Source organism: Bombina bombina, chromosome 3, assembly GCF_027579735.1.
Source record: "Bombina bombina isolate aBomBom1 chromosome 3, aBomBom1.pri, whole genome shotgun sequence".
Classification (NCBI taxonomy): Eukaryota; Metazoa; Chordata; class Amphibia; order Anura; family Bombinatoridae; genus Bombina; species Bombina bombina.
In genome coordinates this window covers 552,009,974-552,028,537 of record NC_069501.1, presented here as the reverse complement: position 1 = coordinate 552,028,537, position 18,564 = coordinate 552,009,974, and the positions used below count along the sequence as shown (strand labels likewise).

Genomic DNA, 18,564 nt, shown 5'->3' with positions numbered 1-18,564 from the left:
TTGAAATGCAATGACATCTTTGATTGCAAACTTACTACAAACAACTCCCTGACAGTCAAGGTAAACAACTTTAGTAATTATATTAGAATAAATCTGAAAAAGTCTTCGGAACCAGAAGAATTACACTGAGCTTCAGCACTTACCACCTCCCTTTATACTGGACATAGCTCAACACTATATAAGCGCCTACCCATGTGGGTTGGCAGAAGACTTCTTCTTTTATAACATTTGCTTTCCATCAGCCACCAACTGATGAATAACCTTAAACAATTTGGAGCATCTAAGAGTAAATCTATGCAATCGTGATTCCACTTAGCTAGGATATTCATTTGCAATCGTCTTATGTGAAAATCACTTCTTAAATGGCAGCCATCAAACCCCATCAAAATGCATGAACAGTCTTGGAAACTTATAATTATGGAAGAAAATCCCTTAAGATATTTGTGACTAGGATATTTCCTGGAAAACAATTCATTTTAAATGGCCATTGATTTTTGGCAATATTGAACAAAAATGATCAAATTTGAAGTATAACTTAAAGAAGGTAAGGTAAGAAGAAGAATTAATAAGCACATGCACTTCATTTTGATATAAGGTACCCTACTGAACATGTTTTGTTACTTCAGGTGCAGAAGCATGCCAACATGCTTTAGAGAAATTAAGAGGTTAAAAAATAAAAGGCTGAGCTTGTTTGTGGGGGAGGAGAGGCAGCACAAACTGCACATGATCTACAATTTCTGGAGGAACAGTCCAAAATTTCTTAATTGGTGTAGAACTAAAAGGTGCAGTGAATATGTGCTTCCTAAGCCAGACTGCTTAAAAGTATCAGGATACAAAATTCATAGATTTTTGTGTATGATTTCTGCAAGGATATATATATCTAACAGAATCTAACTATCTAAACATCATATAGAGTTTTGCAAGACAAAATCTGAGCAGGTAAAGAATCCAGCAATCTATGATACCCCTGACACAAGTCTTGCCTGTGTTTCCAAAATAATGTAATCCCAAGGGAGAGGGAAATTGCAAAGGGGACCCCTCAGAGAGTGAACCTGGAGTTTGTTTTAGAAATTGCAGTTCTTTCATTTACCACATGATATCTAGGTGATCATGTACAAACTAAATCGAAATAGTTGATGTGACGCTAGAAGTTAGGGGTGGGGGTATATGTAGAAAAGGGGGAGGCACCTCTGACAAATTCTGGGGAGATTTCTACTTGCTCCAAGAAAATTCAAAATTATATACCTCACACTGGTAACTGAATATGATTCTGCCATGGTATGAGAGAAAGGACAGTGAGAAGTTAAACAATGAGATAATGATAGAGGGGTCTGTTTATATTTCCTTCTGATCTCTCTCTCTCTCTCTCTCTCTCTCTATTTCTCTCTCTGACCGTATACAAAGGTATTTTGGAATTGCTACCTTTCTATCCACTGTCCACCCATCCAAATTACAGAGATTCTTCTTTAATTAAACCTCAGTTTCTACCAAACCATGTGTGTAAAAGTGTAGCAAAAACAGAAAACTCACCTGAAAAAAATCTACAAAAATTGCTTTTAGATAAATAAACCCCTGGGTGTGAGATAGGAATATGGGGATTTTAAAAAAGTTGCAGATTAAATTTCATGCTATAATTGTTATATGCAGTATTACTAAGTGAGCATGGAGTAGATAGGATTTCAATTCTGAAATACGTACCTAGCTTCCCTATACATGGATGAACTCTACACGTGATAATAAATAAGAACCACAAAGCCTAAAGCGTAGCTACAGGCCCTAGCACCTCAGAGTGATATATAAAAAAAAAAACAAATCAACTTTTTTTTAGGTCACATTAATCATATCTGTCATCATACAATACAACGGAGCAGAAAAGGGTCATATTCCGTCCTCCATTTATCCAAAAACAATATAAAAGTACAGTCCCACTTCCTAACATATGATAAAGCTAAAAAACACATTTGCATTTGGACTAAATTTGAGTACAGTACGAGATGAGCAACTGAAACTGTTTCCAGAAACTATAAAAAATGTGTTTCAGGGATGACAAAGTTGCAGCTACCTTTATGTTAAAGCAATTTAAAAAAAATAATATATAAATATATATTTTGGTGAGTAAACATGTCTGATGTTAGTACGTGGGACTGCACATTATAAAAATGAGTTGCCCACATGCACAGATTATATATATATATATATATATATATATATATATATATATATATGTATAAATAAAGGACAAAACTACATTTCTTAAATTAACTAATGGAAAAAATGTGTGTATGGGTGTCTGTCTATCTACATATATATGTGTATATATATATATATATATATATATATATATATATATATATATATATATATATATATATATATAATGCATACACACAGAGTAAGTTGTGATTTTTGCAGAAATGGGGAATGGAAAATAATGACCCATAGGTTGCTAGGGTAGTCTACCAAAATGAAGACTATTCATTGTTTACACTCTAGTTATTCTTTGGTGTTTTAACTCCACAACATATACGACTGGGTTTCATACAAGACTCCAGTTATAGCAGGTATGAAACAAAGAAGCAAGTTTCCATGCTTTAAAATATTATATCCCACAACCAACATAACATAAAAAGAACGCGCTGCATTGTGGGCATAGACCGAGTATTTTCATACATTTTTAAAAATCCCTTTTCCTAAGAGAAAATATATAAAAATTATTCAAAAATACATCTTGTATCTCTATTTTTAGAGATATGAGGCAAAAACCACCTCTTATTTTTAGGGTTATGTCCCTTTAATCTTAAAGGGGATTTAATTAAAAATAAATTGACACAGTGTTTCTGAATGGTCATACTCAGTACTATTTCACAATACAGTGTGATCATTTATCAAGCTGCATGAGTCTTGGCATTGTGGGTTAAGGGATGTGTCCTATATTAAGTTATAACATCAGAGTGCATACCTGCACTTATAAACTATTTACTGTAGATCGGCCCTTTAAAGGGGAGGAATTTGGTGATGAGGGCATTGTTTTAGTGGGGTGAAAGGAGCCTCCCCGTAGTTACACAGCTGTGGTCTTTTTTTTTTCTTTGATTTTTTTTTTTTTTTTTAGAATAATCTCTAAATCTCTATGTATATATGTATATTATTATATACAGTGAGTACAAAAGAAAAGTGTACATTGTCCTCTTCACAGTCTGGTCTGGGCTTCAGGGATGTAAATCTCTATGCTATCGGCACTCTCCGTGGCAGAGTTGTGCCGATATGAGGCAGCTCGCTTGGCTGCTAATAGCCTCTTCCTTGCCTCCTGCCTCTGACGATCAACTGAATCCAAGGAACGATCCTTTATGGGATGAACCTTCTGACGGAGAGGCTTCTTTGGTATGGGAGGAGGCAACTTCTTCTCCTCCTGATAAAGAAAAAAAAGACAATGTGTTAAAGGGACACAAAAAGTAATTGTTTTAAAAAAACATTTGCATCTACAAGAGGGAATTGTTTTTATTTTTTTGGGGGAGAAAATATATGTTCTTGACCTGCTTTATTTTTCAATAAATATTATAGTTATGTAGGTGATAAGGGCACAGAGATTTTTAGGTAGGTAGGTTTTCAGATAATTTAATTTACAATCACTTAATGCTCAGTGGCCGTCAAAAAGAACTCAAACTGCTTTATTGGTAGACAGTGACATGCCGTAATATTTTTTCAAATGCCCTCTTTTAAATGCAACAAATATATTATGTATATAAAAGATCACAACATTTTAGTGTTCTTAATGACTTCATGATAGACGTTGTACCCTGTACAGCATCTGTCATTAAGAGGTTAAGAATGTTCACTACGAAATCTGGTGAAATCCAACAAGATCAAAGTAAACCAAAATGGGGAATCAGCGCTGATGAAGCTAATTGGATCTTGTTGGGTTTTTTTCACCATGTAGATGACAGTAAAATGAATAGTTGAAGGACACCACAGTTACTCTGGTGAGCTAAAGAAATGCTGAGGTCAAATATATTTCTTTTTTTTACATTGAGATGCTCATGAGATATTTTCTAGTCAGCTATTTACAGATATGCTACATCACTTTTAAGTGATTTAGAATATGATTTAGAATATGGGTAACATGTCCCTTTAAGATTGCTCCCACATTACCAGCGGACTCTTACAATCCGACGCGGAGCATCCTCTTCATCCGACGACTGAATGACTGGTCCTTTAAGTGACGTCATCCAAGATGGCGTCCCTTGAATTCCGACTGGCTGATAGAATCCTATCAGCCAATTGGAATTAAGGTAGGAAAAATCCTATTGGCTGGTGCAATCAGCCAATTATGATTGACCTTGCATTCTATTGGCTGATTGGAACAGCCAATAGAATGTGAGCTCAATCCTATTGGCTGATTGGATCAGCCAATCGGATTGAACTTCAATCCTATTGGCTGATTGCATCAGTCAATAGGATTTTTCCTACCTTAATTCCGATTGGCTGATAGGATTCTATCAGCCAATCGGAATTCAAGGGACGCCATCTTGGATGACGTCACTTAAAGGACCAGTCATTCAGTCGTCGGCCGTCGGATGAAGAGGATGCTCTGAGTCGGATGTCTTGAAGATGGACCCGCTCCGCTCCGGATGGATGAAGATAGAAGATGCCGCCTGGATGAAGCCTTCTGCCGGTCTGGATGTCCTCTTCTGGACGGATAGGATGAAGATTTCGGACCCTCTGGAGGACCACTTGTGCCCGGCTGGGTGAAGACGTCTCAAGGTAGAGTGATCTTCAAGGGGGTAGTGTTAGGTTTTTTTAAGGGGGGATTGGGTGGGTTTTAGAGTAGGGTTGGGTGTGTGGGTGGTGGGTTTTAATGTTGGGGGGTATTGTATTTTTTTTTACAGGTGAAAGAGCTGATTACTTTGGGGCAATGCCCCGCAAAAGGCCCTTTTAAGGGATATTTGTAATTTAGTATAGGGTAGGGAATTTTATTATTTTGGGGGGATTTTTTATTTTATTAGGGGGCTTAGATTAGGTGTAATTAGTTTAAAATTCTTGTAATTCTTTTTTTATTTTCTGTAATTTAGTGGAGGTTTTTTTTTCGCACTTTAGTTAATTTTATTTAATTGTAATTAATTGTAGGTAGTTTAGATCATTAGTTTAATTATAGTGTAGTGTTAGGTGTAATTGTAACTTAGGTTAGGGTTTATTTTACAGGTAAATTTGTATTTATTTTAACTAGGAAGTTATTAAATAGTTAATAACTATTTAATAATTATTGTACCTAGTTAAAATAAATACAAAGTTGCCTGTAAAATAAATATAAATCCTAAGCTAGCTACAATGTAACTATTAGTTATATTGTAGCTATCTTAGGGTTTATTTTATAGGTAAGTATTTAGTTTTAAATAGGAATAATTTATTTAATTTTAGTAAATTTATTTAGATGTATTTAAATTATATTTAAGTTAGAGGGGTGTTATGGTTAGGGTTAGACTTAAGTTTAGGGGTTAATACATTTATTATAGTGGCGGCGATGTTGGGGGCAGTAGATTAGGGGTTCATAAGTATAATGTAGGTGGCGGCGGTGTCCGGAGCAGCATATTAGGGGTTAATAATATAATGTAGGTGTCAGCGGCAGATTAGGGGTTAATAAGTGTAAGATTAGGGGTGTTTAGACTCGGGGTTCATGTTAGGGTGTTAGGTGCAGACATAAAATTCCTTTCCCCATAGGAAACATTGGGGCTGCGTTAGGAGCTGAACGCTGCTTTTTTGCAGGTGTTAGTTTTTTTTTCAGCCAGCTCAGCCCCATTGTTTCCTATGGGGGAATCGTGCACGAGCACGTTTTGCCAGCTTACCGCTACCGTAAGCAATGCTGGTATTGAGATGTGGACCTAAATTTTGCTCAACACTCACTTTTCTGAGGCTAACGCCGGCTTGCAGAAAACCTGTAATACCAGCGTTGTCTTAAGTGAGCGGTAAGAAAAAAAGGAGCGTTAGCACCGCACACCATTATCGACAAAAACTCGTAATCTCGCCATCTGTTTCTTAGCTTATAGTTTGCAGGCTCCCATGGGCAAACCATTTGCTAAGTAATAGAAAAATACAAAGGAATCTAGTTAAATGTTTTATAGTCAATTGCTGGAACTGGAGAGAATAAAGAAGTTAGAGAGAGGTTAACCTTGTTCCATGTGGACAAAAAAGCATGGTACTCTATAAAGATTTGCTACTAATTATGGTGTGAACAAAATGGGTAAAGAAGGCCAGTTTAAATTATATAACTGAAAAGTGTCGATAGTCATTAAAGATAATGGGCCAGATTAACACTCCTGTTCGAGCGTTAACTGCGCTAGAAGTAAGCTTTTTGCGCTCGTTGGTTTGCGCTCGTATTATGAGTTGAAAGTAAGCTGTTTTTGCTTGCGCACTAACCCGAGTGCTGAACCTACAATATTGCGTGCACATTTACCTATTTCCCCATAGAAATCAATTGAGAAAAAAGTGGAAAAACCCCCCTTTCGCACAAACTGATCGCATATACTTAAGTGCGCTAACCCGACATGAAGATATGAATATTTCACATTGCAATGTTCTTCACATACAAGAATATTTTCCATTTATTCATAAATACATATTTTTACATATATCTAATGTTTTTTTGGTACAATATATATTTATACCTATATATATATATATAATATAATATATATATATATATATATATATATATATATATGATTATATATAGGTATATATACAGATATAGGAATATCTATTTAAAAATACTTAGAACATATTCCCTTAAGGGCAGAACATTGGAATGTGAACTATTTACAGTAAATACACAGTATAACACTTTATTAAATATGAATATTGCATAAATATGCTTTTACATGTTTCCACCTACTTAACTGCAAAGGATTCCAATACACACACATATATATGTACGTGTATATATATATATATATATATATATATATATATACTGTATATATGTGTGTGTGTTTATATGTGTATATATATATATATGTCTGTAAATACATATATACACATATAAATACATAAATACATATGTATACATATATATATATATATATATATATATATATATATATATATATTTAGACATGTATATGTATGAAACTCAATGTTAAAGTCATTTGCCTGCCATTTATTTCCTGACACCTGAGACCTCATATGTTTGAGCCCTTATAACTTTTGTGTGCAATATTTTTTTGAATAATTTCTATTTTTAAAAGCGATCGTGTTTACTTTCACCTCTTAATACCAGCGATAAGCCAGACGAGTGCAAATATCCGTTATAAACCCCTTATCACTTGCGCACAATCATTTGCGCTCCACTCATAATCTGGCCCAATATGTATTGGTAGTTCCCTCTGGTATTTTTTGTCAATATACCTTGCATTCCAATAGTTTCCATCCATTTTCCTTCAGCTGTTGAAGTTCTGCAAACTTCATGCCCACATCTTCAAAGGAAAGCTGGAGGAGATCCCAGAATCCAGCCAGGTCCTGAGAGGTGGGTAGTGGGAATGAGGTGGGATCCTGTGGATGAAGCAGAGACAGAGATTAGGCATTAACAAAATAATAATAATAAATTTGCCAATTTAATTGGCAATTAATCTTATGTTCTGCTAACAAAATGTGCTTGATTCTTTATAGCATTAACCCCATATCGCTGAAAGGAAATTAATAGTATACTCACTTTACCTTTCTAACTGCCTGCTAAACAGAACTTAATTATTAAATTAAAAATAAAATCTCTTGCAAAAGTTTCCCACTCCCTCAGTGAAGCTGGAGTAAATACAGAGTACTTAAGTATTCTGCAGCTTATTTGATATTGCTACACATTACATAATGGTTCTTTAGATCAGTGCAGGAGTTTATTTAAACTGTGTACTCAGAATAGACTACATGAACCTATCCAAAAGGGTTTCAAGTGGTGTGTCTATGGATTGTTTTAGGTTTTTATAAAAACTCAGTTATGCTAACTTGCATTACTGATACATTAACTTTATTACATATACATTTCCAACCCTATATATACAAATTCACAAGGCTGTAAATTTACACTGCAGCTGAAAAGAAAGAAATCAGATATTGTCCTATATTTAATTTTGAGTGGACTAGAAAGCTTTTCTCTTCTGACTAGTAACTTTTTTCTCTAACTGGTAAAATTTGCTAAGAAAGTAAATACATAAACATACACACAAATTGCCTTTTAAAGGGACACTCAGGTTAAATTAAATTTTCATGATTCAGATACAGCTTGTAATTTTAAACAACTTTCCAATTTACTTCCATTACAAAAAATGTGCACAGTCTTTTATATTTACAATTTTTGAGTCATCAGGTCCTACTGAGCATGTGCAAGAATTCACAGACTATACGTATATGCATTTGTGATTGGCTGATTACTATCACATGGTACAAGGGGTGTGGAAATATACATAACTGAAATTAAAAAAAATCTACTACTCATTTGAAGTTCAGACTAAGTGCTATTGCATTGTCTTGTTATCTTGCATTTGTTGATTATGCAAATCTAATGTGTTGATTGGTCCTTTAAATAGACATAAAAGTCAAACTTAAAGGGACAGTCTAGACCCAATACATCATTTTGATTACTTATTGTTACATACCAGAGAAGTATCCTGCAAGTGGGCCCACATCTATAACCTTGTAAGATGTACATAAAACATTTAAATATTCATAATTTATTAGGAGCTAAAAATGGCTACCAAGTTCCGCCCATCTATTGCATGTATATTTTGGTATGTTAATTTGGTCCAATCACGATCGACTTGTAGATATGTTTTCCTACTTGCACATGCTGATTTGTGCATGTGCAGTTTAAAATTGCAACTCAAAAATATGAAACGTGCACCGCTTAACTGTCAGGAAGAAAGCTATGGGAGGAGCTTGACGACAATTTTCAGCTGATAACAAATGATGATTATTTAAAAGTTTCATGAACTTCTTACAAGCTTATACATGTGGAACCTGTTGGAAGATGCTTGTCTGGTTTGTAACAATAAGTAATAACGAATAAGTATTGGGTCTAGACTGTCCCTTTAAACTTGGATAGAGCACGCGATTTTAACAGACTTTTCAATTTACTTTTATTATCAAATTTACTTTGTTAGTATCCTTTATTGAAAAGCATACCTAAGTAGGCTCAGCAGGTGTAGCCCACTACGTGAGCTAGTTGCTGATTGGTGGCTATGCCTATATGCCTTCTCTGGAGTTGCCTTTAACTATGATTTTAATCTCTTTGCTAGGGTTAAACTGCTGCACTTTGATTTATATTATTTAGATATGGAAATAATACACAGAAATGTAATAATTTAACTGTACATTTGGTGTTACATTTTTCAGCACAGTGATATGTTTTTTTGTGCTTCTAAAAGAGAAATAAAAAAGATAAATCACTTGTAATATTTACTTAAACTGTAATTTGCTACATTTCTTGGGGAGATAAAAAAAAAATCAGTGCAAATAAAACATACATAGACATAAAATAGTTATTTTTTATTACTGCAAATTTATATGGGAAAAAAAAAGGATTTGAGTCCTGCAGTTTTCACTGATGTAAAGCAATACATTTGTCAGCATGTGATGAAAGTCTGCAAATGAACAAATAGTAAAAATTATGTGCAACGGAAAGTAGCTATTTTATACGACTATGGACTCCTCTCAACCATCCAAGTACCTCATTAATGTGGAGTGTACAGGAACAGGGAAATACCTAGCATTATATTAAATACCAAGTTCCTTTGAAATAACACTCATGGTATTTTCTGTGTTGCTCTGTATGCAAGAAACTTATAATTTCAGCTGGCTTTTAATAATGTAGAATATTTCCAGATTTAGAATCTCCAGTGGTAACACTGTTTGCTAAGGATTTATGGGACAAACGTCATCTTATTTCTTTGGATGTTTTACACAATGAATTATTTATATTCTTTGCAGGTGGCTATAATAGAGGCGTGAGGAAAAAAAATAACAACAGCAATTTTGGCAAACTGATCATACTCAAACCATTATTATTTAGTGACAGAGCAGTATATGGGTCCTACTAAATAACAGTGACCCCTTGTGGTAGTGTCAGGGAGTTTCTAATCCTAGTTGTTTTATCATTGATACCAATACACCATAGGCACCAGTGTTATAGTCTTTTAACTGCAAATTCCTCCCTCCACAAATAAGGATAAAGGGAAAGTCAAAATTAAACTTACATGGGTTGGATAAAACATGTAATTTTAAACAACTTTCTAATTTACTTCTATTATCAAATTTAATGTATTCTCTTTGTATCCTTTGTTGAAGAGCAAAGCTAAGCAGACTAATAAGAGTCCAGCAGTGTGCATGTATAGCAGTCTATGGTAGCAGTGTATGTAGCTATGTATAACATTGCTAAAAACATTGTTGCAAACACTGCTACCAGATGGCTAAAGACATGTGCACGCTCCTGAGCTCACCTAGGATTACTATTGTTATTAAAATTGTTATTAGAAGTAAAGTTCTTTAAAATGTCACATTCTATCCAATCCCTTTAAACCACCTCTACCCTAAGTCCCTTTAAACCACCTCAAGCCTTGCTCTATACAGCTTGTTATTACTCACCATGTTCTGCTGGCAAAGTCTGAAAAATTGCTGAACTTTTTGAGACATAAGAAGCTGAGAGCTCCCAACTGCACTGCGGATCTTCTCTAGAACTGTGAGGAGACAAAGCAAATAAAGCAAATATATAAAAAAGATAACTTGTTCATCATCACCTTCACTACCCCAACTAACAGGGAGTAGGACCGATGTAACATTAAAGGGGCACAAATTACAAATCACTCACCATAGATAATTATGTGTTTTGCCATGGTAAAGTTGTTAAGCACATAGGTAAAGTCCCCCTCAGAAGTCAAAAGCATTGCAGCCTCTGAGCAGGACATGGCCAGTGCACCAATCAGAAGCAGCAGTTGCATGTTGCCACCAATCACTGGCCATGTGCTTCTAAGGAGCTGCAATGCTAGTTGCTACTGAGCAGAACTTTACCTTTGTGTTTAATCCCTTTATTTGGGTTAAGCACAGTTTGCTCGGCTCAGTAAAGCAAAACTTGTGTTTTACAGAATTAGGAAATCATTTGCATTAGAAAGTCTCTTTAAACATAGACTGTGTCATGTTCATTTTTGCCCTATCTTTTTTCCCTCTGATCTACTGATTGCCTTTAAAGGGACATTATACACTCATTTTTTCTTTGCATAAATGTTTTGTAGATAATCTATTTCTATAGCCCATAAAGTTTTTTTTTTAAATAAATGTATAGTTTTGCTTATTTTTAAATAACATTGCTCTGATTTTCAGACTCCTAACCAAGCCCCAAAGTTTTTTGTGAATACCGTCAGCTACCTTCTCCTGCTTGCTGCTGTTTGTGTAAAGGGTCTTTTCATATGCAAAACAAGGGGGAGGCGGGGAGTGTCTTATTTGTCACTTGCAGTGGGCTTTCCAGCTACCTTTTCAACAGAGCCAAACTGACAGCTTCTAAGTAAGTTTTTAACCCCTTAATGACCACAATGTACCCTGTATGTCACTGGTCGTTAAGGGTTTTTTCAAGACATAATAGCACAAGTCTAGCAAGAACACGCTATTAATTTCCTTCCTCCAGCAGGCTTTGTGGAATAGAGCAGTCTCAACGCTGGTGGCAAGACCACGCTATAAAACAATCAAGTCCCAAAAAAAGGCCAGCGACATACAGGGTACGTCGCTGGTCCTTAAGGGGTTAAACAGTTTTATTCTGGATTTTTATATCAGTATCTGTGCATCTTATTTTTTATAGTAGTGTCTATTACATGCAGTTATATGAAAATGAGTGTATACTGTCCCTTTAATAATGCAGAGCAAAAAAAACAATACTAATTACTATAAAAAGATTGGCCAAATAAATCCACAGAATGAGGCAACATGACTTCTGTTCCAAAAGAAGAAAAAATATCATATAATAGTTACTGCTAAAAAATAAATTGATATGAGAATTGGTGAAAGGCAGGGGACAATCTTTTGATCCCGGGTTTGCTCAGAGAGCAAAATAAATTGTGTTTGCTGTTTAGGCCTCTGAGCTTTATCTAAAGCCTAAGCCTGAATTTATTAAAATAAATATTTTATCGCTACAGCATTCATCTCTGCAGAGGGGTCATCTTAACAGTAAGAGTGAGGGCCAGCAGGCAAAGAAATATTTGAAAGGAAGGCCCTGACACACTAAGAATACTAAGAGGAAGGATGCAAAGAAAGTTGTTTTCCAGGACAAGCGAAGTAGCTGGAGCGATGTGTAAGGAAGGGGAGTAGGTGGATAACACACAAGATAGTGAGACTTTTTGTGTTGGATGTGCATGTATCTAGGAGGTGTATGTAGATGTCTGTATTGGTTCTGTGTGTGGGTCTGAATGAGATGCTATATATGAATATAGGTGTTGTTCTGGAACAAATGCTACATGCATATATGGGTGCTGTATGTTTACTGTGTGCGTATACTGGTGCTGGGTGTTTACTGTGTGTGTATATGGGTGCTGTATGTTTACTGTGTGTGTATATGGGTGCTGTATGTTTACTTTGTGCGTATATGGGTGCTGTATGTTTACTGTGTGTGTGTATATGAGTGCTGGGTGTTTACTGTGTGCATATATGGGTGCTGTATATTTACTGTGTGTGTATATGGGTGCTGTATGTTTACTGTGTGTGTATATGGGTGCTGTATGTTTACTGTGTGTGTATATGAGTGCTGGGTGTTTACTGTGTGCATATATGGGTGCTGTATGTTTACTGTGTGTGTATATGGGTGCTGTATGTTTACTGTGTGTGTATATGAGTGCTGGGTGTTTACTGTGTGCATATATGGGTGCTGTATGTTTACTGTGTGTGTATATGGGTGCTGTATGTTTACTGTGTGTGTATATGGGTGCTGTATGTTTACTGTGTGTGTATATGGGTGCTGTATGTTTCCTGTGTGAGTATATGGGTGCTGCTGTATGTTTACTTTGTGCGTATATGGGTGCTGTATTTTTACTATGTGGGTATATGGATGCTGTATGTTTACTGTGTGTGTATATGGGTGCTGGGTGTTTACTGTGTGTGCATATGGGTGCTGTATGTTTACTGTGTGCATATATGGGTGCTAGGTGTTTACTGTGTGCGTATATTGATGCTGGGTGTATACTTTTTGCGTATATGGATACTGTGTGTTTACTATGTCCGTATATGGGTGCTGTATGTTTACTGTGTCTGTATATAGGTGCTGGGTGTTTACTGTGTGCGTATATGGGTGCTGCTTGTTTACTTTGTAGGTATATGGGTGCTGTATGTTTACAGTGTGTGTGTATATAGGTGCTGAGTGTTTACTGTGTGCATATATTGGTGCTGTATGTTTAATGTGTGCGCATATAGGTGCTGGGTGTTTACTTTGTGTTTATATGGGTGCTTGGTGTTTCCTGTGTGTGTATATGAGTGCTGGGTGTTTACTGTGTGCGTATATGGGCGCTGTATGTTTACTGTGTGCGTATATGGGCACTGTATGTTTACTGTGTGCATATATGGGTGCTATATGTTTACTGTGTGCGTATATGGGTGCTGGGTGTTTACTGTGTGCATATATGCGTGCTGGGTGTTTACTGTGTGCGATTATGGGTGCTGGGTGTTTACTGTGTGCGCATATAGGTGCTGTATGTCTACTATGTGTGTATATGGGTGCTGTATGTTTACTGTGGATGTATATGGGTGCTGTATGTTTACTGTGTGTGTATATGAGTGCTGGGTGTTTACTGTGTGCATATATGGGTGCTGTATGTTTACTGTGTGTGTATATGGGTGCTGTATGTTTACTGTGTGCATATAAGGGTGTTGTATGTTTACTGTGTGTGTATATGGGTGCTATATGTTAACTGTGTGGGTATATGGCTGCTGTATGTTTACTGTGTGTGTATATGGGTGCTGTATGTTTACCTTGTGCGTATATGGGTGCTGGATGTTTACTGTGTGTGTATATGGGTGCTATATGTTAACTGTGTGCGTATATGGCTGTTGTATGTTTACTGTGTGCGTATATGGGTTCTGGGTGTTTACTGTGTGCATATTTGGGTGGTGTATGTTTACTGTGTGCATATATGGGTGCTGGGTGTTTACTGTGTGTGTATATGGGTGCTGGGTGTTTACTGTGTTCATATATGGGTACTGGGTGTTTACTGTGTTCGTATATGGGTACTGGGTGTTTACTGTGTGTGTATATGGGTGCTGGGTGTTTACTGTGTTCGTATATGGGTACTGGGTGTTTACTGTGTTCGTATATGGGTACTGGGTGTTTACTGTGTGTGTATATTGGTGCTGGGTGTTTACTCTGTGTGTATATAGGTGCTGGGTGTATGCATGAATTCCAGGCCTGGGTATTGATGCTTTGTGTGGATAAAGATGCAGTTTGTTGGATTCTGCATGTTGGTATTTCTGGATGCTTTGAGTGGGTTTATGTATGTGTACAGCTGAACACAAATTCTGATCGTTGTTCAGATGTAGCTGCCATCTGGCAGGCAAACGAATCTTCAGAAGGGAATTTGTGAATTTGAAACTTAGCATCTGTTTTAAGTACAGCCTAATTCAGAGAATCAGAGTTAACCAATAAATACTGCTGATTCCCCATCTGGGTACAAAATATGATAAACTATGTTTTCTTGAGAAATAGTTTTACGGTAAATATTTCATTTTTAAAAAAAAAATTATTATCAATTTATAATTTGCTCTTTTGATTCGCTGAGCACACATTGTACAGTGGCATAATGAATGTTGTGGGCTCCATTAAGTAAGCAGCGGCTGCTGTTTCTGAGGCCCATCATTTCAGCGGTCGTAAGATACGATCGGGATGATTGATAGCCACTGCTAGCGGCCAATTGGCCGCCAGTGAGCAGGGGCGGCATAGCACAAGCATTTCACTAGAAATGCTTGTGCAATGATAAATGCGTACAGCCTATGCAGTCTGCATTTAGTGATGTTGAGCGGGATGTTGAGCGGACATTATTTGCTATAGCGAATCATGACTGTTTAACAAATGATAAATCAACCCCATAGTCATAGAACTAGCACAAGATGTTGACACCTATTTGTTATTATACCTTGTTGCATTAGTGTGTCCTGTTCTGCAACAGCACATAATATTGCCCAATGCTCTAAAGCTGATGGTACGCGTGAGTCTGTTCTACCTTGATATTTGCACATTAACTACTCATTTAAGTGGTGATTTTTTTTTATCAGTCATTTTGTGTGAATAAAAAATATGTTATAGGGACTGTAAAGTAAAAATTAAGCTTTTATGATTGAGACTGAGCATGCAATTTTACATAACATTTTTTGTTTACTTCTGTTAACACATTTGTTTCATTCTCCTGGTATCCTTAGTTGAAGATAATACCTAGATAGACTCAAGAACTGCTCCTGAGCTTACTTTTCAACAAAGTATGCCAAAAGAAAGAAGCAAATTTGATAATTCTAAAAAAATCTGATTTTCAAAATACAAAAATTGAATTTACCAAGAAAACCATATTTACTGTGTGTAGAAATATGTTTGCTCATGATCAGGGGTAACCTACTGTAAAGTATTGAATAATATCAAATAAAAAGAGATAGGGTGTAATTTAATTTAACAATTGTTGTGGTCACAATGTAATTTATGTGAGACAATACTTCTGACTAAAGAGAACTGTTCCTTTTAGACCATTTAGATCAGGGGTCGCCAACCTTTCGGACCTCAGGGACCACTAAACTCACAATTTTGAATCCCTTGGACCACTAACGAGATTTTTTTTAAAAAGGCACAAACCTCTATAATGTGTGTGTATATATATATATATATATATATATATATATATATATATACATAAATATATATACACACACACATTTTTTTCAAAAAATAAAAAAAAACTTAAATCAGCTTAGCACCCAGGTTGGTGCTTAGCACTCAAAGGGTTAATAAATGTCCCCTGTTTTTGCTCAACCATTTTTATGAGAGCTGAGCTTATCAATCAGCCTGAGATTATTTAACTCTGTCATCTCTGAAATAGCAGAGAGTCTCAGAAGCTGCAGTCCTACAACTAGGGCTTCTTAAATTGTTGCTTGCAGGCTTGTTGGCTGTTTCTTCAGACTTCAGACTGATAAATGTGCCACATTCAAGTTAATTTCGATGATGCAAAAGTGGTTACCAATATCTGAAAAATATGTTACCCCCTCCATGCAGATCACTGACACTAAGCACAATTCCAAAAATAAATTGCTGATCATCTTCAAGCCCTATCAGGATAGCCTGGGATTCAGGAAAAAAAGTTCAAAAGTAAAATAACTGACATGGCACTTCTAATATACTTGTTTTGTGGGTTTGTTTTTGCTGAATTAATTCTATAGTACAATCCTTCCTATTATGTAGTTTTCTTTGGTTCTCTATGTAGACTCTAATCCTCATAGACGTTATATAGAAGCAAGGCTTTCATAGTTTATATACTACATAAGCTCTTATATAAATAGAAATCAAGGTGCAGGAAACATCCAGCCAATAAAATCTAGCTTACTTTTAAATAATTCACACCAGCAGGACTTATAAATACATTATAATTATATATTCTACTGCAGATGAGCAGCTGGAGGTCTTTGGTAAGAATTTCTTAACAAAGATTTTAGAATATGCATTATGAACACAAGGTTATTGGTGTTAAATTATATATAAGCATATGGAATATATTATGTTCTTATTTTGAATAAAATTACCAAGAAACCAAAATTGCATTGGACCATATAATAAAACATTCTTTTTTATGGGTATAAACACTTTTTATGAATTTAAAGTGATATTGGAAACAACGAAATTGGATCATAATATGAAGCAGCAGTATTTAAAAGTGCTGATTTATTTTTGCCTGTAAAACAACAGCTTTTTAAAAATTTTACTTAAAAGGATATTAATGAAACCTTTTTTTTTTTTTTAAGATTCAGATATAGCATACATTATTAAACAACTTTACAGTTTACTAACATTAGCAAATTTGCTTCATTCTCTTGGTATCTTTAATTGAAGAATCTGCAATGCATCGCTAAGTGAACACATCAGGTAAGTCAGTGCAGCCACCAATCAACAGCTAGCTCCCAGTAATTCATTGCTGTTCCTGAGCATACCTAGTTATGCCTTTCAGCAAAGGATACCAAGAGAACAAAACAAGTTTGATAATAGAAGTAAATTGAAAGGTTGTTCAAAATTGTATGCGCTATATAAAGCATAAATGTTTAATTTTGACATTACTGTCCCTTTAAACTAATTCATTTGTGTTCTTCTTACTAAGGATCATTGGCTGACAGATACTCCCTGTTAGTGCTTATTGTCTGATAGATACTTCTTAATAATGCTCAATAGCTGACAGATAAAATGAGCATTGGCATCTATCTGCAGGAAATATTGACCAATGTGCTCAAAATTAGTAGGAAGCTCAAAATGGATACTGTTGTGTTAGTTTCAATTCAAATGTTAAAATAATTTACTTCAAATTTTGTTCATGGAAAGTAATCACCTACTTTTTTATACTGATGATAGAATTGTATTTAGTTCAATGTCCCTACATTCTACTTCATTTATTTGGCATTCTTAAATGTAACCATTAGAGGGAGCTCACAAACTCTATTATGGATATCTTACTAACTTTTATGCCATGACAAAATGTCTGTTAGATGTAAATTAATTATAAGATTTCAAGCAAAAAGACAGTATGGAATGATAGTAAATGACTGCTACTTTTACATGGATTTTCTGATCTTCTTAATAGAATACCAATTCAGAAGTGTCATAAAGAATGGTATATGTTAAAGGGACAGTCAAGTCCAAAAAAACTTTCATTTTTCAAATAGGGCATGTAATTTTAAACAACTTTCCAATTTACTTTTATCAACAATTTTGCTTTGTTCTCTTGGTATTCTAGTTGAAAGCAAACCTAGGAAGGCTCATATGATAATTTCTAAGCCCTTGAAGGCTGCCTCTATTTTATTTACTTTTCACAGCAGGGGAGAGCAAGCTCATGTAGGCCATATAGATAGCATTGTGATCACGCCCGTGGCTAGTGGCAGACACTGCACTAATTGGCTAAAATGCAAGTCAATAGATAATAACGAAAAGTCATGTGATTAGGGGCGGTCAGAAGATGCTTAGATACAAGTTAGTCACAGAAGTAAAAAAGTGTATTAATATAACAGTGTTGGTTTTGCAAAACTGGGGAATGGGTAATAAAGGGATTATCTATCTTTTTAAACAACAAACATTCTGGTGTTGACTGTCCCTTTAAATAGTATTCAAAAATATAACCTTTCAAAATATAAGACCCCACTGATTCAGATGATTGTTTAGGCAAAGATCTAGCAGGTTGGGGCAAATAGCTAGGGTAGGTGGCAAAGATCTAGCAAGCTGAGTGGGTGAAATATGCCCCTGCTTTTCAATATTTCCTATCAGTATCAGTGTATGTGTTTTGATGTGAATGCATATGTGTGTGAGTATTAGAATGCAAGCAT

The 18,564-nt window shown here is 35.5% G+C and overlaps 1 protein-coding gene across 1 annotated transcript in view; it reads right to left on the bottom strand.

Annotated features, from left to right (window-relative positions):
- Positions 1 to 3,187: 3,187 nt before the first annotated feature.
- The window catches only part of DLGAP3 (DLG associated protein 3), a 283,019-nt gene continuing 267,642 nt past the window's right edge, over positions 3,188 to 18,564 (bottom strand). Inside the window, exons 8-10 of the mRNA XM_053707071.1 lie at positions 10,621 to 10,712; positions 7,396 to 7,539; positions 3,188 to 3,406 (exon numbers count right to left, since the gene is read on the bottom strand). Of these exons, the coding sequence (XP_053563046.1) occupies positions 3,188 to 3,406; positions 7,396 to 7,539; positions 10,621 to 10,712 (455 nt within the window). The remainder of the gene's footprint in view (positions 3,407 to 7,395; positions 7,540 to 10,620; positions 10,713 to 18,564) is intronic.